This window comes from Gadus macrocephalus, chromosome 17, assembly GCF_031168955.1.
Source record: "Gadus macrocephalus chromosome 17, ASM3116895v1".
Lineage (NCBI taxonomy): Eukaryota > Metazoa > Chordata > Actinopteri > Gadiformes > Gadidae > Gadus > Gadus macrocephalus.
In genome coordinates, this window is record NC_082398.1 from 9,822,369 (window position 1) to 9,849,954 (window position 27,586).

At 48.4% G+C, this 27,586-nt stretch overlaps 1 protein-coding gene and 1 long non-coding RNA gene across 4 annotated transcripts; both read right to left on the reverse strand.

Annotated features, from left to right (window-relative positions):
• Positions 1-1,999: 1,999 nt before the first annotated feature.
• On the reverse strand, positions 2,000-2,422 carry LOC132475952 (uncharacterized). The gene is made up of 2 exons (XR_009530030.1): positions 2,251-2,422; positions 2,000-2,166 (listed from the first exon to the last, which is right to left on the reverse strand). It is a non-coding gene; the product is annotated as an uncharacterized LOC132475952 (long non-coding RNA).
• A 715-nt stretch (positions 2,423-3,137) lies between these two features.
• Positions 3,138-27,008, reverse strand: clcn5b (chloride channel, voltage-sensitive 5b). 3 transcript variants are annotated; one of them, XM_060077297.1, is made up of 16 exons: positions 26,675-27,008; positions 25,675-25,836; positions 17,711-17,877; positions 16,538-16,637; positions 15,792-15,979; positions 13,769-13,891; positions 13,205-13,411; positions 11,498-11,813; positions 10,987-11,162; positions 10,471-10,614; positions 8,847-9,033; positions 6,241-6,383; positions 5,446-5,595; positions 5,255-5,360; positions 4,956-5,172; positions 3,138-3,662 (listed from the first exon to the last, which is right to left on the reverse strand). In XM_060077297.1, exons 2-16 carry the CDS (start codon positions 25,820-25,822, stop codon positions 3,572-3,574), a joined length of 2,463 nt encoding a protein of 820 aa, XP_059933280.1. In that variant the 5' UTR covers positions 25,823-25,836; positions 26,675-27,008; the 3' UTR covers positions 3,138-3,571. The 3 variants fall into 3 exon arrangements, with proteins under 3 accessions (XP_059933280.1, XP_059933279.1, XP_059933281.1); XM_060077296.1 differs by lacking the exon at positions 26,675-27,008 and adding an exon at positions 25,927-26,472; XM_060077298.1 differs by lacking the exon at positions 26,675-27,008 and adding an exon at positions 20,225-20,301 and having other exon boundaries at positions 25,675-25,813.
• Between the last annotated feature and the right edge of the window lie 578 nt (positions 27,009-27,586).

The following is a 27,586-nucleotide window of genomic DNA, read 5'->3' on the forward strand; positions in this document are numbered from 1 at the left end:
TGTGTGTGTGTGTGTGTGTGTGTGTGTGTGTGTGTGTGTGTGTGTGTTCCCCATAGAGGATGACAGCCCTGGGAAAACACTGACTGATAGAGAGACAGAGAGATACTTACATAGGGGGGGAGAGAGAGGGGGGGAGACCTAAAGACAGAGGGGGAGAGACTTACAGACACAGAGAGTGGGGGAGAGACTTACAGACAGCGGGGAGGGTTGGGAAGAGAAACATACAGAGATATTTCAAAGGGACTCGGGCTCGAGCATCGTGCATAACATCACAATGGCCGCCAGCATTTCAGGAGCATATGCACTGCAGGTTATTGGTAGTAATAGTGTTTTCATCCTTAAATTATCTTTCATTATGAGGAGACATTATTGTGTTTGTCACTGCCGCAGCGTTCCTCATGTGAAAATGGCAAAACAAGGTTTAGATTTGCACAGGTCGAAGTATAAATATGGTTTTAGTTATGATCATACATCTACAACTCTCGAGCTAGGTCGTTAATTTAGACTACAAAACACTTGCTGAACCACAAAGTGCATTTTTTTTTTAAAAAGCACCCTAAGGGCCAAACCAGGTTTTTACGAATAGGCTGTGTGTGTGTGTGTGTGTGTGTGTGTGTGTGTGTGTGTGTGTGTGTGTGTGTGTGTAACTTGACCTCCATGTGAATCATCAGCCACAGGAACTGAGATCACCTGAGTCATTACAGACAATCTGGTCACATTCCTCAGTTACAAACTCTCACTGTTGCATACACACACACACAAAATAACATACATACACAAACATCACTCCCTCATATACTAAAACACAAACATACAGTTTATCCCCTGCATTCTACTCAAATTACGAACATCTTGGATTTGCAAAGGTATGCACACACACAGGTGAACTTGCATAAGCACACACACACACTTTTGGAATGCCACACAGGTCTGTAAGTGTGTATGTCTCAGTACAATTTCTCGCAGGTATTGCAGTCATTCAACTTTTAGACTTATGATTAGATCCTCGCTTTAATGTAAAGCACTTGTACGATTTATAAATGTGTTTGGTTGCTCTAGATTTATAAACTCGTGTAAAGTACCCACTCACGGCCACAGGGGGCACTAGGTGTGACTAGACATACAAGCTGACCAATTTCGAACATTTCGAAATCCTCTTTATCAAGTCGTACTCAGCTTTAGGGAAAGCAAGAATAATGGCCAACACAGTGAAGTGTTCTGTGATATGAGAGGAAACACATGTCACAAATATAAAGCCAATAAAATTCGTATAGGTTGTAAAATCAGCAATAAATGAAACCTTATGAAGTATACAAATTAGGCCTAATTTGAAAGCCATTATTGTAGAGAAAGGGTTACGTATGCATGCCCAAAGCTCAGTCAATAAAGCCCTTAATTGTATCGAGCTATGTTTAATGTTTAAATACCAGCCTAGCCAACAATTTGGCCAATATTCTAGCTAGCAGTTTAAATGTACATACACACGTTTGGACTGCTAGCACAGCATCAAACACCAAAGTTGGATGTAATATTTTAATCTACTCCATCCTCGTCATTTTCATGTGGAGTAAATTAAGTTTGAGAAAAGGACGGTGCAAGGCAATCTGACGTAACTGCATGTTACCAACTTTTATGTAAAGATTCCTTGCAAACGCATTAAGTGAATATAAGATCCTTTAAATTGAATAAGTTGTTCCATGTTTTATGGAACAACTTATCGCACCACACAAGGTTTTGATAAACCTGGTCTTAGCAGCATCTGTGTATCATCAAGTCCCTTCGCTTGGATTAGGGGTCACCGACAACGAAAAACCTTCACCAAACTTGAGTTGGTAAGACTGTGATGTGAAATAAAACTCAAGTCATCATTTGATGCTTTGTTGAATATGCTTAATGTGACAGGAAACATGAGACAATAGTCAGTGAAAGAAATACAAATCTTTACAGCTGCAGCAATTTGTCTGCCGTTAATAAAGTCAGTTGTAAGTCCCATTACAGGTCGTTTTAAGTTATTTATTCATCACTTGCAGGGTACTTGTGAATCACAATGCATTTCACGACTTGAGTCCATAAAAAGGTCCTCTTTCTCCATCTTCATAATGGTCAAAACTCCTTCAATAGTATTAAACGTTCATCCCAACATGAGGAGGGAGCATTTCAAATATCCTGGAAAGAGGAAAAACACAAAATATGAGTCTTCCCGGCGAAGACAATCACTGAAATCTGGCAGTATTCGTCACGCCCACTCACCTCCCTCTCAACCGGCCAGGACCCCGTCTTCACAGAGAGCCCCCGATCCCAAACACACACCCAGACACAGAGGCACAACCCACAGCGGCATTCAGTGGAATAATTTAGTGGAACATACACAGAACAATTTCTTTACATTTAGATCATTTAAGTGTGGTTAGCCCTTCAAAGCTACGCAGGAAAATATTAGACTTGGTCTCGGTTTCTTCACCCGAGTGTGTGTGTGTGAGAATGTGTGTGTGTGTGTGTGTGTGTGTGTGTGTGTGTGTGTGTGTGTGTCATATTGCAGAGCTCAGGGAAGAGACATTCTTTGTTTCCTGCATAGTTCCCAGGCTGTCAAATAGTCTTTACCGTGTGTGTGTGTGTGTGTGTGTGTGTGTGTGTGTAGGTTTGCACAAAGGTTAGTTTAGGAGTGTAAGTGTGTGTGTTGTAGGATCCTCTTGTCTCTTGAGCCTGAGAACCAGAGATGGAGTGGAGTCGGGGGAGGGGGGGTGGAAGCGTCTGCCCAGCAGAGATAGTCGTGTCTGGGCATGTCCACTCGGGGAGGGAGGGAGGGAGGGAGGGAGGGAGGGGGGAGGGAGGGAGGATGGACGGCAGCCTGGAGGTCTAGCCCTCCCTTTTAGAACACCTTTCAATCTCCCTCCTCCGAGTTTATGTTTCCTCTCCTCATTTCCTTGTCTTCTCTCCTCCCTCATTGTATGTTCCCTCCCTCCTCTCCTTCTTTGGAAAGTATCTTCTTCATGTTCACCTTTGTTGCTCTCTTCCTTCCCTTGTTTATTGTCCCCTCCTTCCCTCTATATTCCTCTTCTCCTTCATTGGCCACCCATCAACCCAAGTCAAAACCGACGTCCTTTTGACAAAAGTCAGACAAAAAGAAAGGGAGACAGAAAAGAGACAAACACATATATATATAGAGACAAACGTTCTTTCACCACTGAAAGTAATCCAAACAGTCTTCGTGTCCCACTGGTCGGCAGATGAAACAAACATGACGTCGTCGTGGAGACCAGATGATTACCAGCACACCACATGCTGTCCCCACACACACACACACACACACACACACACACACACACACACACACACACACACTAATGAGAAACAGCTTCCTGGTTAGCTCGGGGAGTTTCCCGTCTAGCACAAAAAAAGCGATAAAGACTGCGTCCATTTTATCAATTTGTCAAAAAATTCAAAGTGGAAAGTCCATATCTTTGTTGCTTTGAGTCCGCTTAGAAACCGGCTCCTTAGAAAGACCACCCAGCTCAGACCCTTGAGGACGAGGAGGATGAGGAGCTGATGGAGGAGGAACAGGAGGCGCAGATCAGTTGAAGAGGATGGAGTCGGGGTCTCTGTTGGCCATCTGGGCCATGTGCTTCAGAATGTCTTTCTTAGTGATGATGCCCAGCAACCTCCTGGGGGGGGAAAGAGAAAGAGAGACAGAGAGACAGAGACAGAGACAGAGACAGAGACAGAGACAGAGACAGAGACAGAGACAGAGACAGAGACAGAGACATAGAGACAGAGAGACAGAGACAGAGACAGAGACAGAGACAGAGACAGAGACAGAGACATAGCGAGAGTGAGAGATGAAATAAGAGAATATAAGAGATTGTGAGCAACGACCTCGGACACACCTGCATGTGTGCACGTTTCGGGGTAACGTATGACCAGTGTTGGGAGTAACGCGTTACAGTAACGATATTACTTTTTTGGGTAACGAAGTAAAGTAGCGCATTTCATTTAAAATATCGGTATCTAAGATAAAATATCCGTGACTCGCTAGCCAACATCCGACAGGAAAACATTTTTCCCATTAGCCTACCGACATGGAATCGAAGCTCAAAATAATTTTCGAGTCCTTCCTGGATCATGTGTCCACCACCGCTGATATTTGGTCCACCAACAACAAAAGTTACTCAGGAATAGGGTTGAGCACCGAAACTCGGTTCCAGTAGGGAACCGGTTCCGACGTAAACGGTTGTAACAAGATCGAATAAGAACGCACATTTCGGTGCCTCATAAGGAATGACGGTGCACTGGATAGACAGCATTACTTTAAAACTTGAGAAGGCTGCTCTTGCCTGCAAGAGGGTGAGAGGAAGACAAACTTACAATGTCATAGCTTGCGAAATAGATCAGGTTCCTTCAGCCTTTGGACCACATAAAGTAACAGCATGTGTCCCCGCCGCTTAAGTGCATTTCTGTTTTAATTGTATGGGATAAAGTGACCTTTTAATATATTTTTTTACCACTAAATTGTTGTTCTCATGTTTCCCAAAGCCTGTGTTTTGTAACTTGCGTGTTGCTACTGATTGACCTCACCATAGCCTACTTTATCCTGTTTGTGGATTTTACAGCGAGGCATTTTTTTGTGCAGACAGGGGTATTGTTCTTTCATATGGTTTCATATGCTATTTTGTATAGATGTATACAATAAACACTAAGTGATGATAGGGCTATGATGTTTGTCCATGTATCTACAGTAAATTAAGAAACGGGAAAGTAAAGTAATAAGTAGTGAAGTTACTTTTCAAATGCAGTAACTAGTGAAGTTACAGAAGTAACTAGTAATAAGTAACTAATTACTTTTTTTTGAGTAACTACCCCAACACTGCGTATGACTATGTTGCATTTCTGGGATTTGCGTCTCCATGCATGTGCCCGTGTCTGCGCGCGTGTGTACGAGCGTGTGCGTGCGTGCCCACCCGTTGTGCGTGACCAGACACTGCCTGAGGCCCAGCTTGCGGAAGATGTCCACGGTGATGTCCATGGGCGTGTGGTCGGCCACGGTGAAGGGGCTCAGGTCCAGGAGGGAGCGCAGACGCACCGGGGGCGGGGCCTCCGCCGCCTGCGCCGGGAGGTGCTCTGTGAAGAGCACCTGGGAGGAGGAGACCACGCCCTCCTGCCGCTGACGGGCGTTGTCTGGGAGGGGGGGGTGAGAAGCCGTTAGGCCCGCTGAGTGGACTTCATGACGCCCACTAACAATGACACAAGCTCCTCCTACCGATGGAGATGAGGAGGTCTCTGCGCAGGACGAAGCCCACCAGCTGCTGGGACTCCTGGGAGACCACCACGGGAAACCCACTGTAGCGGGTGCTGGCTACCAGAGCCTACACACACAGACAGACACAAGTCATGTACAGTGAGTGAGTGAGTGAGTGAGTGAGTGAGTGAGTGAGTGAGTGTCCGTCCTACCTCGGCCTCCTCCACGGTCATGCCCTCCTGGGTGAGCACGGCCAGGGCGGGGTCCGCCCTCCGGGGCCGCATCACGTCCACCGCCAGGCTCTTGTGCTCAAACTCCTCCTTGGGCTCCAGGAAGGGGTAGCCGTTGAGCCGGATGTGGGCCTGCACAGAGACACCGCCCTGGGGTCAGACGCTGCCACCCACCCCCCCCCCCCCCCCCCCCACCAGCTCCCATCCAGGAGCAACTTATGATTCTTAAACCATCTTTCTTAAGATAGACACTAATAAAAAATACAAATAAAAAATTCTCCATCCTTCGAGCTTTCTCACCATGCACTTCTCGTTTTCTTTTTTTGTCTCCACCTTTCTGTCCCACTTGAGAACTCATCTCCCCTCTCATCCACCCTCCTCACCCCCCCCTCCTCCTCCCTCCTCTCCCCTGATCCACTCTCTTCCTCCTCCACCCTCCTCTCCTCTTATCCACCCTCCTCCTCCTCCTCCCTCCTCTCCTCTTATCCACCCTCCTCCTCCTCCCTCCTCCACCCTCCTCTCCTCTTGTCCACCCTCCTCCTCCTCCCTCCTCCACCCTCCTCTCCTCTTGTCCACCCTCCTCCTCCTCCCTCCTCCACCCTCCTCTCCTCTCTTCCCTCCTCCTCTCTGGGCATAGCTCTCGTTCCTCCTCTTCTATTTTTACTTTCTGTCCTGTAAATGTGCCGGGACACCCACATCTCTCCTCTGGATGTGATCCAATATCGACCCTGATCTTAACTGCGACCCCAGCGGAGACCACCCCACAGCGCCCCCTACCTCGTAGATGCCCTCGCGCCCAAAGGCGTCCGCCACCCACTTGCTGGTCATGGTGGCGGCCATGAGGGGGACGATGTACTCAAGACCCCCGGTCAGCTCGAACATGATGACCACCAGGGACACCGTCATACGGGTCACACCGCCTGCAGGGAGAGACACACGCACGCGTTAGGGTCCTCCACAAGTGACCGCATGCCATCAGGCAAGGCAGCAAAAACCGGATTGATTGATTAATCGATGGCAAAACTATGGTTGGCAGTGGGACCGGGAAACAATGTGTAAAACCTGTGTGTTGAACCCATGTTTGACCATGAGGCCAAAAAGGATCACAAACATCCCGTCATATGTCCTGACGTCCCAATATCTAAATGGTGAACGTCAATGCAAGACATGGAGAATACATAAATACATTAGAAAAAAGTAATGTTGTGGCCCTCTCACGACCCGCTTGGAAGCCATAAGGTTATGGGTCCAAACCCAAGTTTCACCTCTAGGTCTTCTTGTGCAAGAGATATACAACCACTCATAGCATTCTGCATTCAGCGGCTTATAATTGGTCTCCACCACATACTGCTGCCCAACCACAAGAGGAAGCGTCCTTTATTAGATCCCGTGTTTGACATGGTTCTTGGCACGGCCGCTCTATCTGGCCTCCTCTCTGACACCAATCCTCTGTGTTCCCTGTGGACAACTCCCCAGGGAATAACCCACAACTCCTACAACAGCAGTATCGCTTACTGCCAGTCTACCGAGCACTGGAACAGAACCAGTCAGAGGCTGCATGCTCCTTAATGTCCTGTCTCTGTGTTCACTGTCTAACCCCTACCTGCCCCTTAATGTCCTGTCTCTGTGTTCACTGTCTAACCCCTACCTGCTCCTTAATGTCCTGTCTCTGTATTCACTGTCTAACCCCTACCTGCTCCTTAATGACCTGTCTCTGTATTCACTGTCTAACCCCTACCTGCTCCTTAATGACCTGTCTCTGTATTCACTGTCTAACCCCTACCTGCCCCTTAATGACCTGTCTCTGTATTCACTGTCTAACCCCTACCTGCTCCTTAATGTCCTGTCTCTGTATTCACTGTCTAACCCCTACCTGCTCCTCAATGACCTGTCTCTGTATTCACTGTCTAACCCCTACCTGCTCCTTAATGTCCTGTCTCTGTATTCACTGTCTAACCCCTACCTGCTCCTTAATGTCCTGTCTCTGTATTCACTGTCTAACCCCTACCTGCTCCTTAATGACCTGTCTCTGTATTCACTGTCTAACCCCTACCTGCCCCTTAATGACCTGTCTCTGTATTCACCGTCTAACCCCTACCTGCTCCTTAATGACCCGTCTCTGTATTTACTGTCTAACCCCTACCTGCTCCTTAATGACCTGTCTCTGTATTCACTGTCTAACCCCTACCTGCTCCTTAATGACCTGTCTCTGTATTCACTGTCTATCCCCTACCTTCTCCTTAATGACCTGTCTCTGTGTTCACTGTCTAACCCCTACCTGCTCCTTAATGACCTGTCTCTGTATTCACTGTCTAACCCCTACCTGCTCCTTAATGTCCTGTCTCTGTATTCACTGTCTAACCCCTACCTGCTCCTTAATGTCCTGTCTCTGTATTCACTGTCTAACCCCTACCTGCCCCTTAATGACCTGTCTCTGTGTTCACTGTCTAACCCCTACCTGCTCCTTAATGGCCTGTCTCTGTATTCACTGTCTAACCCCTACCTGCTCCTTAATGACCCGTCTCTGTATTCACTGTCTAACCCCTACCTGCTCCTTAATTACATAACCTGACTTCATGTCCCTTAGGCTAGATGTGTTGGCTAAATAACTCAATTGGAACCAGCCAGGCCCTGTGACGGTCTTAGCTTGGTTTAAAAATGAGGAGAAATGGGTCTGTAAAACGGCAAACAGAAGTAATCATTCTCACTCGACAAGCACAGAGTCTCTTCCAGGGCGACGTCCAAACGTTTCAGTCATTAACCGACACTTCCTTTGAAGCCATAACTGAAACACGAACAGGGCAGACCAGAAAGGGGAAGTAAATGTAGCCAGCGTGTTATTTCTGGACTAGCAGGACAAGCGTCTTGTTTTAATGTTGTAAATAGTTTATCAGCATCCCCTTCCGTAGGAAAATAAAAAAATAAAAAAAATAAAATGTTTGAAATTGACAAAGTCCGGCCCGTTTATTCCGTGGATCAGATGCATAATCTAATGTGGAGCTCTCAGGCCGATGGCGTGTAATTCAATAAGCAGACGATCAGATCTGGACCGGGTGACTGTCCTGCTAGGGCGGGCCAAGGCCTGGTTTGCTTTACCCTCGCCCTGTTTCGTCCACAGACCGAGCGATACTTAATAAAAGCCTAACGCTGCCTGACATGGAATATGTGTGAAGTGGAGCTCTGGAGCGGTGATCGGATGTTCTGCTCTCACGGGAGTGAACGCAAAACGAATCAAAGCACACACAGCCCGAGTTATAAGCGTCTCTCACTCTTGAGCGAGGGTCAGTCTGGGGTCAACGGCGTTGCTCACGTCGGGAGCGACATCGCCCGAGGGCGGGAAGACAAAGACGGAGAAGGGGGGGGGGGGGGTGTCTCTCCCTCACCGAGGCAGGCAGCGGCGCCCACCATGGCGTAGAGGCCCGGCGTGATGCAGTCGGCGCCGGGCGTGCACCAGCCCCGGAAGATGTCCCAGTCGTGGTTGTAGTAGGCCAGCTGCTCCATGCCCACGCCCAGCAGCCGCCCGGCGATGGCTCCCACCGCCATGCTGGGGATGAACAGACCTGAGGGCACCTGGAGGGAGGGGGCACGGCACGCGTGAGGGTGAGGGTGGGACGTTGGAGGCTTCATGTTAGATCGCTGTATGCTCCGGGAGTGTTTACGCTGCCAATAAAGTCATTCAAATGGAATTGAGAGGGAGGGGGCGACACGGAGAGAGAGAGAGAGAGAGAGAGAGAGACACATACACAGACAGACAGAGAGACATAGAGACAGACAGGAGGAGGGAGGGCGAGAGAGAGGAGGAGGGAGGGGGTGAGAGAGGAGGAGGCAGGGGAGAGAGAGAGAGGAGGAGGGAGGGGGAGGGAGAGGAGGTGGCAGGGGGAGAGTGAAAGAGGAGAAAGGGGACAAGAGTGGAAGAGGAAGAGAGAGAGAACTAGCGGGTAGCAGAGGAGGTGGAGAAGGCCGGGGGAGTAAGAATAAGGCAGGCCGATGGCAACAGAGAGGGATGAAGGATGAAAGGAGTAAGTGAGGGATGGGGAGGACGAGAGATGGGTGAGAGAAGAAGAAAAAAGAGGAAGAATGCGAGACAGAAACCAGAGACGAGAGTGGGAGGTAAAGGGATCAAAGAAAGGAAAGATGGAGATAGAGTGAGGCCGAGAGAGAGGGGGAGTTTGTTTATTTGTACTAATTTTTTTATTGTAGTCATTCATTATTTATGTTGTGCATTAACCATTTCATCATTGTCGTAAGAGTAATTGTTACTTAATTATGATTCCATAAACTCTGTGAACCGATGTTGTGGCTCTTAAGACTGGCAAGGAGAGACCAAGATGCAGACAGAGACGAGAGAGAGAGAGAGAGAGAGAGAGAGGCGGTGGTGAATCATGAAATGAATGGCTTTAATCAAAGCAGATACACCCAAGGAAACACAATACACAGCTGTTTCAGTTGTACACAGACCATTTCACAGTTGTGTTCAAACACAGAAGAATGATTCATTGTATATATTAAGACATTTCAAAGCTTTGCCCAAAGTGTAGTGAGAAGTTGAGGAGACCAAAGTTGCCATGCATAAAATGACACATAAAAAAGCGTGTCCTCTCCTATATGTATATTTTATGGACCCGAGTCCGATAATAAAGCTTAAAGTCAATTAAATTTAAAAAAGATCTCCAATACAGGACAGTCTTGTGGAACCAGGTTGTAGTCTGTATCCCCGACTAGAGAAAGACGACCTGGCTGACATGCTACCCCAATGACTGCAACCGAAGTCACTGGAAGGGTCTTTGGTCTGCGACTATACACTTCGAAACACACCCGCCCAGTATTGACGGTACAGGCAAGTGGAGAGATCTCTGATCTCTAGATGTTTGGAGACGGCTGTTCTGTGTGTGTGCGTGCGCGTGAGTGTGTGTGTGTTGCAACCTTCATGCATGGATCTGTGTGTGCCTGTGTGTGTTGCAACCCTCATGCATGTATCTGTGTGTGCCTGTGTGTGTTTGTGCCAACCTTCATGCCGAAGGTGACCACGGTGATGCCCATCTTGAAGAGCAGGGCGAGGGAGAGCTGCCAGAGGGCGGTGTAGAGACCCGAGTCCGCCGGGCGGTCTGCCAGACCGTTGCCCACACTGGTCCCCGCGGTGGTGTTGGTGTCCTGGGGGGGGAGACGGAGAGAGAACCGACGCGCGGACACGTAAATATACAGCTGACCACAGCCGAGGTCCCCCCCACACTACCCCAGATCAGACAGTAGGTCTGACCGATCCTGGAGGTAATCATATCCACCATTATTTTGGTCAGTGTTGAAATCCAGATTCTTCAAACGATTATGTATTAGTTTGAAAACATGATGCATTTATTCAGCATTTCTCTCTCAAAAATACACTTTTTAACTGAGAGCGAAAACAATGTATGTGAAATATGTATCCAGCTGTACAAAACATTGAATGAATAAAATAAATATTCTTAAAAAAAACAAGACAATGGGGATGGGGACGGGACAGGGAGGGCGAGGGTGTGTGGGTACCTGCTTGTATCTACAGAGCTGGGAGGAGTCCAGCAGGGAGCAGTCGTTGAAGAGCTCCTTGATGAGCTCCGCTCCACTCATGCGGGTGTAGCTGTTGGGGAAGGAGACCAGCGCCGTCACCCCGGCCACCACCAGCACCTCCACGATGGGGTAGTGGCCCAGGAGGGTGGTCTTACCTGGAGACGGAGACAGAGACAGAGATTTATAAAGAATTATGGAGAGATGAGACAGATGTGGACAGGAGGGTGACAGGAAAGAGGATGACAGAGGGAGGGAGAATCCGGGAGAAAAGCAAACGAGAGAAAGCAAGAGATGGGAGAAGGGAGAGCACAGTAAAGATGGAAGAGCAGAGGGAGAAGAGAGAGAGACACACACACACACAAAAACAGGAACAGAGTGGTCCAAACAACTCTACTTCCAACACCATCTGGTTACCTATCCATACAAAAAACACCCACCACCCACCACCCCCTGGCCCACAGTCCTCCCCCCCCCGCTCCCCCCCACTCACGTCTCCGGCACCAGGCGATGTTGGCCCTGATGAACAGCGCCCCCCAGAGGCCGCCGAAGATGCCCAGCAGGATGAAGGGCCCCAGCTCCAGCAGGTGCCAGGGCGCGTGGAACTCCACGTAGAACAGCACCAGGCGGCTGTTCCCGAAGGGGTTGATGGAGCGCAGCGTGAAGGCCGCCACCAGCGCCGCGAAGAATGAGCGCCACAGCGTCTTCAGCGGGAAGTAGTAGCTCACCTCCTCCAGGCTGAAGAGGACTCCACCTATTGGCGCGCCGAAGGCCACGGACACGCCCACCGCCGCCGCCGCCGACAGCACCTATAGGACGGAGGGGGGCGGGTCTTCAGCTGGCGTCGACAGTGATGATGCGGACACACGGAGGACATTGTTCTCGGCGGAGACCCCTCGACTCCTGATTCCTATGAAGGTCCGAGCTCAGTTGTAACAACGGACGTATCCTTAAAACTGAACGACCCCCTCGGCCCTCGTTAGAGCTAACCCACCCGTCGGTCGACAACAGCCTTCCCCTGCTGCTGAGGGGGTCTATTAGAGGTGGCCTCCGTGCTCCTGACCGGCCCGCCGCGTCAAACCCTCATCCCGTCTCTGTTTCAGTGTGGTGAAGGAGACTGGACACCCGTGTTGGCCCCCAGCTTGCTCACCGCCCAGCACCACTATTTTCTCATGTTTCTCAATGACTTTTTGAAAAGTCTGCTTGTCATAATATTAGGTTTGTTGATTATGGCCCCCGTTGCGCCCCCAACCCTCCCTGGAGGGAAGAGGGGATCATCCCCCACTCTGCATTCCTTCCTAGAATCTGACTTTCTTCTTCCTCCTAATTAAGGGGCTTTTTTTATTTCCCTTTGGGGGGCTAGGGTTAGGGGGTGTCATAAACATACAGCCTGCAAAGCCCTTTGAGACTGGGACTGGGACTAAGGGCTATCCAAATAAATTAACTTGACTTACCAATAAAAATACGTGGTCCTATAAATGAATAATAAACTAAAAACAGACCAGACCGCTCCTAACCGAAACAGACCAAAGGAAATCTGCCAAAACCAACACCGACCAGAAAAACTAGAAACCAAACAGAACTGAACCAACCTAACCAACAATAAGCCCGGCATTCACCCCAGCCTCTGTGACGGTAAGCCAACAATAGGCCCCGCCTCTACCCCAGCCTCCGTCCACTTGGACAGTAAGCCAACAATAGGCCCCGCCTCTACCCCAGCCTCCGTCCACTGGGACAGTAAGCCAACAATAGGCCCCGCCTCTACCCCAGCCTCCGTCCACTTGGACAGTAAGCCAACAATAGGCCCCGCCTCTACCCCAGCCTCCGTCCACTGGGACAGTAAGCCAACAATAGGCCCCGCCTCTACCCCAGCCCCCGTCCACGGTGACAGTAAACCAACAATAGGCCCCGCCTCTACCCCAGCCCCCGTCCACTTGGACAGTAAGCCAACAATAGGCCCCGCCTCTACCCCAGCCCCCGTCCACTGGGACAGTAAACCAACAATAGGCCCCGCCTCTACCCCAGCCCCCGTCCACGGTGACAGTAAGCCAACAATAGGCCCCGCCTCTACCCCAGCCCCCGTCCACTGGGACAGTAAACCAACAATAGGCCCCGCCTCTACCCCAGCCCCCGTCCACGGTGACAGTAAGCCAACAATAGGCCCCGCCTCCATCCCCCTTGAGCCAGCGGCCCCGCCCACCTCTCTCCTCTTGGCCTCGTTCTTGCGGTACTTGGTGAACAGGTGGCAGAGGATGTTGGCGCAGCAGCAGGCCACGTGCACCAGCGGGCCCTCCTTGCCCAGGCTGAGGCCCGAGGAGACGGCCAGCACCAGGGTGATGGTCTTCACGATCAGGGTCCACTTGCCCAGGTAGCCGCGGATGATGAAGCCGCTCAGGATGGTCTTGATCTGGGGGAGGGGGGGGGGGGCGGAGAGAAAACAAAGGCCGGATGAGGTGGAATCACCCGTCCACCTGGCCTGTTCTGATTGGACGATCGTGAACATCAACAATGAAGGAATGCAAATGAATGGAAGGTGCTGATCAGGATCTGTACTCCACAATCATAATCCATGTGGAGTCAAAGAGCAGCTCCATGTGTATTCAATTTAACTTTATTTGGTATTTATTTATATATATATATAGGAAGACTATTAACTCTATCGTGTGTGTGTGCGAGTCAGTGTGTGTGCCAAGTCAGCATGTGTGTGTGAGTAAACGTGTGCGTGTTTTTGTGTTTGTGTGTCTGCGTGTGCGTGCGTGTGTACCTCTGGTATTCCAGAGCCACAGGCGTAGGGGGCGAAGGACTTGACCAGGGTGACGGCCAGGAAGGAGAAGAGCAACGCCCAGAACATGAACATCATGTAGTTCACCACGTAGGCAAAGCCTCCCTGTGGAGCACACACACAACATGTTATATTAACTTCACGTATTCCACATAATATCTGGTAGTTAGGGGAGACCTCCCTGTAGAGAACACACAAAACACGTTATATTAACTATACGTATATAGAACATAACATCAGGTCATTAGGAGAAGCCTCCCTGAGAACACACATGTTATATTAACAATACGTAAATAGAACATAACATCAGGTCATTACTAGGAGAAGCCTCCCTGAGAACACACATGTTATATTAACTATTCGTATATAGAACATAACATCAGGTCATTAGGGGAGACCCCCTTGTGAAGAAAACACAACATGTTATATCAACTATACATGTATAGACCATAACATCCGGTCATTGACCACGTCGCCTCACGAGTCCCGACAGGGGAAGGCAATAGTATGGACTCAGATCCAAAAGGTTGTGGGCTCTATTCCCAATGTCCACAGTCTACCTGTAGGCATCGCTGAGCAAGATGTACCCTAACCCCTACCAGATTCCTTAATGACATGAATCTAAAATAATTCACTACGTCCCTTTGGACTAAATGGTCTGCTGAATACAAAGTGGAGAAAAGATCATACGAAAAACCACTTCAGTACACAAACAAACAATGACAAGCAGGATTGTCAACATCCTCTCAATATGAAAGCACTTAAAACACGCCGCAAAAAGTCCCAACACATGGACAGCAGACCGGACTGAGCCGTGGTGTGGGCGTGTTATGACAGGGGGCCACCACTAGTGGGCGCCACAACGCCACTCAAGTCTCTCGCAGCCACCAACACGTGTTTGAGGTGGTCGACTGTTGACACTGGCTGTACCTCACTTCCTTGCTAGTCTCGTCCTATGGAGATGAGGCTAGAGTGCTGGCTAGAGTGCTGCATAGCGTTTGTAGCGTTCAGAGTTTGGAACGACTTTGCTAGTGTGGAAGTGCTTCCGCTTCCGCTTTTTAATATTGCTCCTGTGGTAAATATTTTAATTGTTGAAATTGTTATTGGCAGCAGTAGTTTGTTTAAACACCAGCTACTTACATATTAAAACAAATCAATCCATGCAAAATATAGCCCATCATTACGTTGCAAAAACGTTTGAAAAAAATCGCACAGGTAATTTCTTTGCATTTACATGATTAATCTATCTAAAGCAATAAGGCACACAATATTTCTGAAAACATTCAATAACTTCACTTGTGTAAAGCAAGGAGTACTGCATAAGTTAGTGAGTGAGGAAGTAAGCGCAGACTGACTGTGTGACTGCACAGGGGAATGAGTGACTGACAGGTGACTGAGTGACTGAGTGACTGACAGGTGACTGAGTGACTGAACAGGGGAATGAGTGACTGAGTGACTGACAAGTGACTGAGTGACTGACAGGTGACTGAGTGACTGAGTGACTGAACAGGGGAATGAGTGACTGTCTGAGTGACTGACAGGTGACTGAGTGACTGAACAGGGGAATGAGTAACTGAGTGACTGACAGGTGACTGAGTGACTGAGTGACTGACAGGTGACTGAGTAACTGAACAGGGGAATGAGTAACTGAGTGACTGAACAGGGGAATGAGTAACTGAGTGACTGACAGGTGACTGAGTGACTGAACAGGGGAATGAGTGACTGAGTGACTGACAGGTGACTGAGTGACTGAACAGGGGAATGAGTGACTGAGTGACTGACAGGTGACTGAGTGACTGAACAGGGGAATGAGTGACTGAGTGACTGACAGGTGACTGAGTGACTGAACAGGGGAATGAGTAACTGAGTGACTGAACAGGGGAATGAGTAACTGAGTGACTGACAGGTGACTGAGTGACTGACAGGTGACTGAGTGACTGACAGGTGACTGAGTGACTGAACAGGGGAATGAGTGACTGAGTGAAGACCTAGCGGGGTCCCGTACCTCACCGGTCCCCACGATGAGCTCCGCCCAGCTCTTCCAGTGGGGGCACTTGTCGCGCTCCTGGAAGGTGGTCTCGTTGGAGGTCCAGCAGCAGTGCTCGTGGTTGAACCAGAAGCCGTTCAGGCACACGCCCTCCTTCATGTCCGTCAGCCAGTGGGCCGAGATGTCGATCCCTCCTGCCAGGGCGCCTGGGGGAGAGAGACGGACACGTCTTTATAAAACAGGTTTCTGGGTAACGTCCCTGCAGATGGGCACACGCAACCAGGGGGGCAGAAAGCATAGACTGCCATTCATTTATGCCGTCAAATGAGTCTTTGAGTCAGCGATATTAGACTGACGAACATCAGCTACTTTGCATTGATATGCAACAGTAAGCCAAAGCCAAACATGCACCGCTGGAAATAGCCATTCATCATTCCATCATCGGGCCGGAGCAGACCCAATGTAGTACAATGCTGTGTACACACCGCTGTCGTCGTGAATGTCACCACAGTAGTTGATGGCAGGACAACGGTTTACTGCCTCCTTACCGTGTCACAACCAACCACGGATAAAACGGCACACCTGGATACAGCTATGCATTCAAATGCACAAAGTATGCGCAAAGAGAGAGACACAAATTATATGCACTTGCAAATATATGCGAGTTAACCCATCTTTTAGGCAGTGCGCGCACACAACGAACGACAATGTAATCCCAGGGCATGAAACAAGCCCTCCAACGTGTGTGTGTGTGGGGGAGTTACCTGACATGAGTCCCACCAGCAGCATCAGCAGCCACCCCGAGAAGGCATCGCTGATCCTGTGGAGCAGGGCTTCCATCGACTCCTTACTCTTACTGGTGATCTACAGAGACAACACACAGTCCAATGACCTCCATTCAACAACGGGACAACAGGTCTGGGCTTTGAGCCACCTGAGCACTACAATGCCTACTGAACGGAGCTCAAACAACTGTAACGTGAACTATTAGAGCGACACAATGACTTTTATACAGGCATCTGTTGAAAGATTGTAATGTCAGCTTCCTTTAGACAGGATTTTCTCCAGATGCCAAGACAGGTGGACCCCGAGTTATCATGTGTAGTAAACACTTCAAAGTTTGCGTGGCGCGTACCACCCTTTGGGGGGGGGGATGTAAACATCCTTTGCACTTTTATGGCTGTACCATGACCCTACATCCTGGATGGCCGAAGGGAGTAGGGGTGCCCTTATCAACAGCTGGGCCTTAAGCATGTCGTCCCTGCTCTATACTGGGGTACAGCCCCTGTTCGGGGCTCCCTTCGGCGCGGGTACCTTTGTGTGCTTGTCGTGTTGAATGGTCTCTCTCCGCAGATTACCGTTCTTTGATATGATTTTTATCAACTCTTTAAGTACATTTTTTTGATTAAGATTTCCATTCGGTTCAAAGAATTGTCCAAATTATATAATATGCCTTATAGCATAGCCACTATAGTTTCCCATACACCTCATGTGTACGGAACTGGCTCTGTGTAGACCGACATACAAAGCAGTGTCACGGAGGATTATGCCATGAAAAGCTTCCCACACTTAGAGCTGTGATGCGAGACCCGCTAAACAGTCATTAGTGCTCAACAGGTATAATCTAAGGTTCAATACTAGCCCCCGAGCACACACACACACACACGCACACACAGACAAACCACTAGAGACAACAGACACAGAGAGATACCAATTGGAATGACACCATGACAGATTATATAGACAGACAGACAAACACACGGACAGACAAACACACGCACGGACACAAGGAGAAGAGAGACCAACGGATAGCGACAGAAAGACACACACACACACAGAAAGAGACACACAGATCAACATAATAGAGGGACACACACACAGAAAAAGAGAGCAGATCAACCAAACAGAGGGACACACACACACACACACACACACACCTCTCTGTGGCGGTCCCGGTCCTTGCTCTTTTCCCGGACCCAGTCGATGGTGTTGAAGTCCTCGTAGGTGCCCACCCCGGGGACGGGGTCCTCCAGAGGGTCCATCATGGCAGTGGGGCCCCCCACCCCGTTCATCCCCCTGCCCGGACTGTGCTCCTCATAGCCCCCTGTGGAGAGAGCCAACAGCATTACGTCGAGTGCCCTGCTAGGAAACTGACCCGAGCGTTGCCCCTGTGGGATCCAACATGGCCGACTCGGCTCGCTGTCCGAAGTTAAACCAAAACACTCGAGACCGGTCTGTCAAGTTGACGGAAAATGATACGGTCACAGGACATATATTAAACGAATTAAACAAAACATTCACACCAGCCTTTCATCTTTCAACATCTCAAGCCAATCGGCGTCTCCAGACACGGTGATAATTGACAGGACCGCGTTGCACTTTTGCCTTCTACACGGTGTGATTTGAAAAGAGGTCGTCCCACAAGGTTTAAAGCCAAGCTATTAAAACGCTAACACATGACCGTGGCCCTGTTACAAACACTGTTATGAAATACATTATACAACCCCTTATGAAAGACATTATACACAGGCTTACGGAATCTGCTGAGAGGAGTTAACTTTAAAGAGATTATTAACCAGCGCAGAAATGTGGTACGACCACGGCGTTGGAGCACAGAGGAAATTAATATTAATCCGTGTTTGTACAGAACCTTTCATGCAAGGTTGAGCCACTGTTGCAAAGCAACCAAGTGAGAGCTGTGGGACTGCTGGACTATTATGGGATAGATCATCTTCTGGTGGTCTTGAGACGGCCATGTTTCCACCACAGCATTTAATCAATCGGTTGTCTGTCACGTGACTTCCTCCTAAAATACCGGAGACTGGTGTTCGCACCGCGAGGTAAAGTTCAGCAACCCTTTATTTGCCACAGGGACCTTATGAAAAGATATTTCAACGATTTGGGACTGCGGATACGATACGTGTTGGGATTCTGCAAACATTACGATTGTGCAAATAGAGCAATATACGATAGTAGGATTTCGGGTTCTGCAGGTCAATGAGAGCCTGCGTCTTAGTTCAACAGAGCAATGACATAAGTTAACACACTCAGCAGTAGCTCAGTGACACAAGTTATACACTCAGCAGTAGCTAAGTGAAATAAGTAGGACGATACACTAAGCAGTAGCTAAGTGAAATAAGTACTACACTCAACAGCAACAGCTTAGTAGTTTGGTGTTGTGGGCAGTCTTCGGCAGCAGTGTCACTACAAGTTGCAGCACTACCAGTTGAACTACATTTCTCAGTCGCGCGGTGGTATTGTATTCCTCTGTCGAATAGCTTTTCAGTAGCAAAGCTGTGGTGTAGTGAACTGCTTTGGCTAAGTTGCTGTAGCTTAGCGTGCTACATTGTTCTGCTTCAATGTAGGTGGCTCCATTCAATGTGGAGTCACTGTTAGCTTAGCCTTAGCTCAGTGCCCTTTCTAAGTAGATGTCGACACTGCGCAAGTATTAGCATTGCGCGTAAACTGTGCTCTGAACTCCATGACCCATCACCGACAACACAGTGACTCACACTTCCTTCCCTTTAAACACAAAAACCTACGTAGTCAGAAAGAGGGATATACAGGGAGACAAGGAGAGGGTGAGCGATAGACAGAGTGAGAACGAGATTCAGATTGAACCTTTCATGTAATTATACACAGCCTTAACTAATGCCTCTACCAGTATAATATGAATGTTTACATTGTTTTTTATTCGGTTGAATTATTTATTGCATCTCATAGAGAGATAGAAACAGGTGGAACTTTAGGAGAGGAATGCAACTGATTACCAACAACAAAAGGGCAGCTCGAAAGATAGTTTCCCCGTCTTTCTCATCCTATGTCTCAGAGAGATAGAGAGAGAGCGAGCCAGAGGGAGAACAAGCTTGCAACTTCAGCGAGAGACGGACAGAGTAACGGAGGGAGACAGCGATAGAGAGACATAGGTCACCATAACGCTGACGGTCTCTCATAAACATCAACAGGAGAGGGAAGGAAACACAAGAGCTAGAAATAGACCACGGTCTGGGTTTACAGACCCGGGTGACGCGCTGCAGGATGGTTTGATCTGCTCTGTGGTCTTGATTATTTACACAGGGGGGGGGGCATATGGTCCCGATGTGTTCCCGATTAACAGGCTTGGACAGCAGAAGGAATTTAATTTACTACGCGGAGCACACCGGTGGACTTAACACCAAACACATTACCAAATAACAAACTCACAAATACTCATGACAGCTTGCAGAATGCAGCTGGCGGTTATGAGCCGTCATAAAATAACTCAACTAACACCCTCTGGTCCCTACTGCCTGGAGTTACACAAGGTCTGCACCCTGAGCCCTCTCAGGGTGCCACAGAGTGCTATGACCCGGCATGGCTCAGCTACAATGTAAAACAACCCCAGATTCTTGATCCTACCCCTGGGGAGCATGTAGGGGTTCCAGTGATCCCCAATACCGAGAAAGACTCACCAACAGCGGCCTCGTTTACGACCAAATCCTCCTTGTCCAGATTCTTGCTCCAGATTTCCCAATCCATGTCTCATTCTCTGAACAACGAGACACAAACAAACTGTGTGCTACGAGCCAAAACAATACCAAGTAAACTGGCCCAACCTCCCGGTACTTTCGAAAGGGCTTTGCTTAGAAGTCACGGTCGCCGCTCCTCATTGGTCGAGGTGTCGGCACGAGGCTAATGATTGGCAAACTCAAGCACTGGCAGCAATAATCTGATCACATGATGGTATCTTTCAATGCAGGTACTTTGACGTGAAACCTGTGATTGGTTTGGATGGGGCTGAGCTTGCGATGGATTGACTGCACAGAAAAGAGGGCAGAGTATATATTGAGTTGGTATTTCAAACCGTGTAGAAGTCCTGTGGGAACGAGGGAGTGACCCGAGGGAGTTCTGGACTTCCAGCATGTTTGACCGGGGGGTCACTTCCTATCCAAAATCATTGCAGGAAGTGATTGATTTATTACATCCTTGAATAAATAAATAAATAAACATCATAAAATCAAAGCGCCGGTGACGTATGTTTTAAAGGCCGCTGGGAACACCGATATGCTCAAGACAGGAACATGACTGTGTAATCTAATCTGGTCTTTTGGTGAGACATCAGCACAGTCCCAAGGGTTTGTTTCCTGTTCGTCTTGTACAAGTTGGACCTGAAACTCTCCCTTACCATGTGACTCCTCGTCACATGACAGCCGCACGCGCACACACACACACACACACACACACACACACACACACACACACACACACACACACACACACACACACACACACACACACACACACACACACACACACACACACACACACACACACACACACACACACACACCTGAGCGAGGCTATGAACTTTAACCTTTCATAGATCTGGTCGCCATGGGAACGGCACATGTAATTTCCCCCAAAGGGAGTCCAGAGGGTCACAACAACTGACAGGATCTCCGAGCATGCCCAGTTACTCTCAAGGAACCGGTCTTCTAATAAACAACAATAGGATGGATCACAAATATTGACCAATATCGGTTACGGATCCATATAGGGCAGTACATTCTGTGGTCAGGGGGTTTGACTAAAGTGACCAGGCCCTTCCAGTAGAACACAGATATCCAGATGGAATGGATCGGATGACCCGGTCACCTCGTGCCCAGCTCCCTGACTCATTCCCGGCCAATCATTAGACAGCACGGGTCGCTGACTAGTACACGGACAAGATTGTTTATAGGGAAAGTGGCCTGGAAGGTGTCCTTGCAAAACCTTGCATATCTGTGGGAAAATCTAATCTCCTCCCTGATGACTTAGCGATTTAGTTATGGCGACGCATGAACAAAAGAGCCGGCAGGAGCACCTAGCAGTTAAGGAGTTTGACTCCAAGATCAAAGGTTCTGGGTTCGATCCCGGCCGATGTCAAAGCGTTACCTGTAGGCATCGTAGATCAAGATGCCCCCTAACCTCTACCTGTATCTGAATTCACTGCAAGTCTTGATGAAAGCAATCTTCTAAATGACTTATTAGTCTTTGTTTACTCTCCAAGTAAAAGACGTCCACATGCTCCACCTAGACTATCTGTAGTCTCATACCGTGGAAGCTGTTTTTCTTTTTCAGCTTTTAGGCTTCACTGAAGCTCTGACATAAGGGAATACGGTATCTCAGTGGCTGCCAGTTTGAGGGCAGATACACCCTTACAGGTTTATCTCTCCCTTCAAGAGCTAAGGGAGGAATGTGCACGGGTCACTTGAAACCACTTCCTCATGCTCCACATCTCTGCTCAACTACTTCTACGACTCTGCCAAGGGAGCCCTCCAACACACATAAATCAGTCTTCACTTTCTCCCCGATATAACGTCTCGATGAGTTGTTGTCACCTCAGGCGAACACACAAGTGTGTCGACATCTCATTCTCTACTCGCTAGGCTACAGGTGAACTTAACAAGTACAGAGCTGCGCCTGCCACAACTTCATCTCCCCTCCCCCACCCCCAGCTAGGTTGCCTTGGCAACCCCTCGCAAGGTGTTCTCGGTAGACAACTGGCACTAGAAGGGAACCGCAGAACCTGACGGGAAACAGGAAGTGACGTTGAATTAGAACAAAAAGGTGTTTGAGGTGGTTTCTCATTGATGTGGTGCGAAGGAAGGAAATAACACACGCGCGCACACACACACACACACACACACACACACACACACACACACACACACACACACACACACACACACACACACACACACACACACACACACACACACACACACACACACACACACTTTGAGAGTTAGGCCATGCAGTGCTGTATTCTTGTGGTCAGGTAACCTCAGTCTTGAGGTGATTGAGCATTGAGAACATTGTACGGCCCTGAAGGCCAGCGCTCTTCTCCCTGAAATGTTCACATTTTATGCCAGCTCACTCTAAAAATTAGTGCGGCACGACGTTGGAAAGAATTGAAACTTGCGGAACTTGTGTTCTTTGTGGTCTATATGGTGGTATGTCATAGATACGGGGTGAAGCTCAGAGAAAGGGGATCAAGGTTCATACTTATCAGGCAACAGTTGCTGGCAACTTCCTTGCCGTCTCACCCGACAAATGTGTGTTGTGATACAAACGGAAACGCATGACGCGGGACCTGAGATATCTGATAAAATAACATTCAGTCCTTCAAGAGGTCAACATTGCACATGTGTACTTTGTGATACCGATGCTGATACTAAATCAATTCTGCCGCCCTGCGTCAACTTATACTGCTTCCACTCACTTCAGCTTATTTAGCAGACCACACAAATAAACAAAGCCTAGCCCAGAGCCCCCTGGGGGCTCCGTCAGAACCTCCCTATCTCCAGGGACCTCGAGACCAGAGACCCTGACGGCCACAGGGACGTCCCTGTGACATCACCCGGGTTACCCAGGGCAACTCGGGCCGACCGGTGTGGCCCCCGGAGGCCTGGGACTCAAACCGTGGGTAAGCTACAACCACGACAACCAGACAACAAATGTCCGTTACGCAGGTCATGTCCTTCTGCAACTCTCAAACCCATCACGGTCTCCGACGGTCCTTATTTTATTTGTCTCGGGCCGTGATATGGGGTGTGTTTATTAGTTGATGTCCACCTGTGAGCCCTATTGGGTGTCCAGTGGTATCCATCTCTTCCCTTTTAATTCAATCAGAAAAGATAAGAAAAAGATAAGGTATACTTTATTCATCTCAGCAGAGAAATTTAGGATGAAGATGAAGAAGAAGAAGATGAAGAAATTGGTAGCTTTTGCTCTAAGAGCGGAAGGAAGTAAGTCAGATAGTAAGGAAGATCATTATTGTGTTTCAGCCCAAAGCCACAGCCCAAAGCCACAGAGCAGGATACCTGACAGCAAGTGTCTTGGTTAACACTGCAGCAGACAAAAACAAGAGTACACGTGCTGCTGGGTTGCGGTTGGAGGGTCAGAGTGTGGTTTGTTTTCAAAGCCATAAAGTTGTATTAATGTCTCTCGTGTCCATCGTGGATCATTCATTTGACATTAAGTAAATAAGTGGCTTAGAATTCCAGATGTGTGTCATTAAGGAGCAGGTAGGAGTCAGGGCCAAGGGGTCATCTTGGTTAAGAACCCCCCCCAAGTAGATCACACTCGTTTTTTCTGTTGTGAGGACTTAAAGCAGGTTGACAGCAGGTTGACAGCAGCAGGGGTTGTCTGACAACCGATGGGTTGCTAGCTCAGTCCCCGGCTCCTCCTAGCTAATGGAGGGGCAAGACGCATTACTGCTCCCGACAACAACACTGCAGCCTGGCGTGGTTGACACCGCCGTTGGTGTATGAGTGGGTCCCTGTTAGGCAATGATTGGAAAGCGCTTTGGGTGGAAGTTTTATATAAATGCATTTTATTTACAAATCATTATGTCATCACCAATCGAAGGGCAGTATTATAGGATTCATAAAGTTAACCATGAACGAGAATGCATTTCCTGTTGCACTAGCCATTCAGAATGTGTCCCAATTTCGTGCATGAGCCAAATTTAAACTCATTTCGTAAGCCATAACATATTGAGTTTGGGCTGTAAAAAGGGGAAGGGATGAAAGCTTGAACACATTTTATCGTCCATATGGCAGTTTTGTACAGTTTAGTATCAGAACCGACTACGGTTCTGAGTGTACTGTGTACTGTTGGAATGGTGTACTGTGCATCTGCGGTCATTTTGGCAAATCTCAGCTCAACAACCACACACTATCTTAAAAAGGCCCTCAAAGAGACTGGGAAGACCACAGCATGGTTTATTACGCCCATTATTGTTTTTACATATCTTGACTGAGTACACATCATATAACAGCTTGTGTGTAAAAATTACAACTATGTCCATATAGCGCATACTTATCCTATCTATGTTTGTCTACATTACGACATGGTTTGGAAAAAAGACGAATTTTTTGGTTTGGAAGCCGATGCTTAGAACTGTGGGTCGGTGACATCAGAATGGTGACTGGGACAGCGCTGTGGTAAACACAATTATCACAACTATATCATGGGGTGGAGAGAGAGAGAGAGAGAGAGAGAGAGAGAGAGAGAGAGAGAGAGAGAGAGAGAGAGAGAGAGAGAGAGAGAGAGAGAGAGAGAGAGAGAGAGAGAGAGAGAGAGAGAGAGAGAGAGAGAGAGATGGAAAAAAAAGAGACAGACGGAGAGGTACAGAAGACAGAGGGAGTAACATCCACTATAAATACAGAGACCGATGTAGGTAGACAGACAGAATTGTGGAGAGGGAGTGGAGAGGAGGGTATAGACGGAAAGGTAATAGAGGAACCGATGACTCACAAACTGACCACAATCGCTTCATTTCTACCAAGCTTTCGTGCCTCTCCCTGCAATATTCAGACTCCTCTTATCAGCCAGCGCACCCCCTCCTCAAAACCAACTGCCACGTTCCGACATCTCTACACCCTTCGTTACCACTCTGCGTGACTCTGTCCCCATGAACTCCATCACAAACTATAGTCTCTGCTTTCCACAACACTGGACTGTTGCTGGCCCAAAGCACTGTTCAAACAAACTCGACAAATTCAAACCATCGATTTACCAATTAATCTGTAAGCAGTTCCAGCAATCCATGACTACCCAAACCACAGTTCAACCTCCACATGCACATGTTACACCATATGTCTTCATTCATTCACACAACTCGGGTTTAACCATGAACGCACCGTGACTCACGTCACATGATTCATTTTTAATTATAGTAACATTTTTAATATCATAAACTCTTGGCGTCCAGATGTTGCTGACCTCCCCCTCCCTAGTCCTTACCTCAACTATTTACTGTAGAAACGGACCCGTTGAACAACAATATGTCTAGAGTAAACGTATCCCGTCTGGTTGACAGATCTCTCATCTAAAACATGAGCGGACCCTGGTCCAGCCCCAGGTAGACCCTCACCTGAGTTCAGAGGAGGATCATCGTCTGTGTTGGAGAAGTCCAGCGTAGCTCCAGCTATGTCCACCATCTCGTCATCATCATCATCATCGTCGTCGCTGACCTGATGGAGACCGTCGAAGCTGCCCGTGTTGTACCCGGCGTTGTCCATCCTTTTGCCTCCTCCTGTCAACACAAACACGGACTCTGTCAGCAGAGGACCCCGCTCCAGTGTTTTGCTTATTCTGCTCCCCTACAACCCCGGTGTGTGTCTACCTAATATGGTGTATTTCCAATTTGCGCGCTTCCAGAACCGAAACATGTTGAAACAAAACGCTGATTTAACACCACTACAAAACAACTCAAACTACATAAATCAAGCCAAAACGCCCCCAGGGTCGCGGCGCGTAGATCCCTCGCTGTGTCTCGCTGCAGTGACAGCTCGTCTCTCTTCTCAAATAAGGAAGTCTAGCGACTGTTTCCGCCAGAAATAGGAAGGCCGGTGGTTAAGAAGCCCAATGACGTCGACCAGGTCTCTTTCACGGGCACTGGGTCAGATTCCTGCCGCTTCATAGCAACCCTACATCATGTAGACCAGCAGCAGCATCAGCACGGGGAGCTGGGGAACTGGTTAGCTTAGGGCGCTAGCTAACTCCGTTCACGCAAAACAAAGTTACTCATCGCCTGAGTGGATTAACTGCGGTGTGTGTGTGTGTGTGTGTGTGTGTGTGTGTGTGTGTGTGTGTGTGTGTGTGTGTGTGTGTGTGTGTGTGTGTGTGTGTGTGTGTGTGTGTGTGTGTGTGTGTGTGTGTGTGTGTGTACGTGTGTATATATGTGTGTGTGTGTGTGTGTGTGTACGTGTGTATATATGTGTGTGTGTGTGTGTGTGTGTGTGTGTGTGTGTGTGTGTGTGTGTGTGTGTGTGTGTGTGTGTGTGTGTGTGTGTGTGTGTGTGTGTGTGTGTGTGTGTGTGTGTGTGTGTGTGTGTGTGTGTGTGTGTGTGTGTGAAGACAGGCGGCCTTACCTTTGTAAACAAGCCGCTGTGGTGTCGCTCCAGACGCCTCAAGTCTTATGACTCGGATTTAGTGGTCCTGCGGTCGACGGCGGCGTAAACTTATCGCTCCAGATCGCCCCTTCCTTGGAAATCCTACGTCATTCTTCCCCCGAAATAACCTCAAAACAACTGCTCTAAACCCTGGGATGCGTTATCAAAACCGCCATGGACGATGTTTTGGTTGTGCACAGGTAATTATCGATATCGCGTTAAGAATCGTCTCGTTAAGCTGCGGTGATGTAAAGTTGCCAGATTGCTCTGCGGGCGCCAGGATGTGTTTTCCTCTGCATGGAAAAGCAGTTGATGCCGGAGTTATCGTTCTCTTGCCCGGATGGATCAGTGGAGCGGTTTGATGTATCGGTCATCTACAATTAGTAGATGCATTCATATGTTTTTCACATCTCGTTAGATTAATCAAGCACAACATAAAGTCAGATTGCAGATGTTCATTATAGCATGGATGAGCGACCTTGTATATTCTTTGTTGGCAGAATCATGACTAACAATCTGTAAGTAAAACTGAACGCCAATTAAATTGATCTAAATACCACAACCTAATTCTAGTAAGTTTTCTCTCAAACCTAATTTCCTGGTGGTTGAGTGGTCACTGGAGACAATGTGTCAAGCTGTAATATGAAATATATTCTGAACAAACGTTCACACCTTTTAATGTTAAATGGCGACCCCTTGCGGTCGTTGTCCGCAGCGTATGATGAGTTTATATTTTTGCATTGAGGGGGTTCTTGCCAACGGATTTTACTGTTTCTAATAATTTCTCACAACTTCTTTCTTTGTCGTCTTACATCCCGAAGCTCATTGATCTGCGGTCCCCACTCTGCCCTCAATAATATGCAAATATCACACTTTTAACTTATGTTTCCT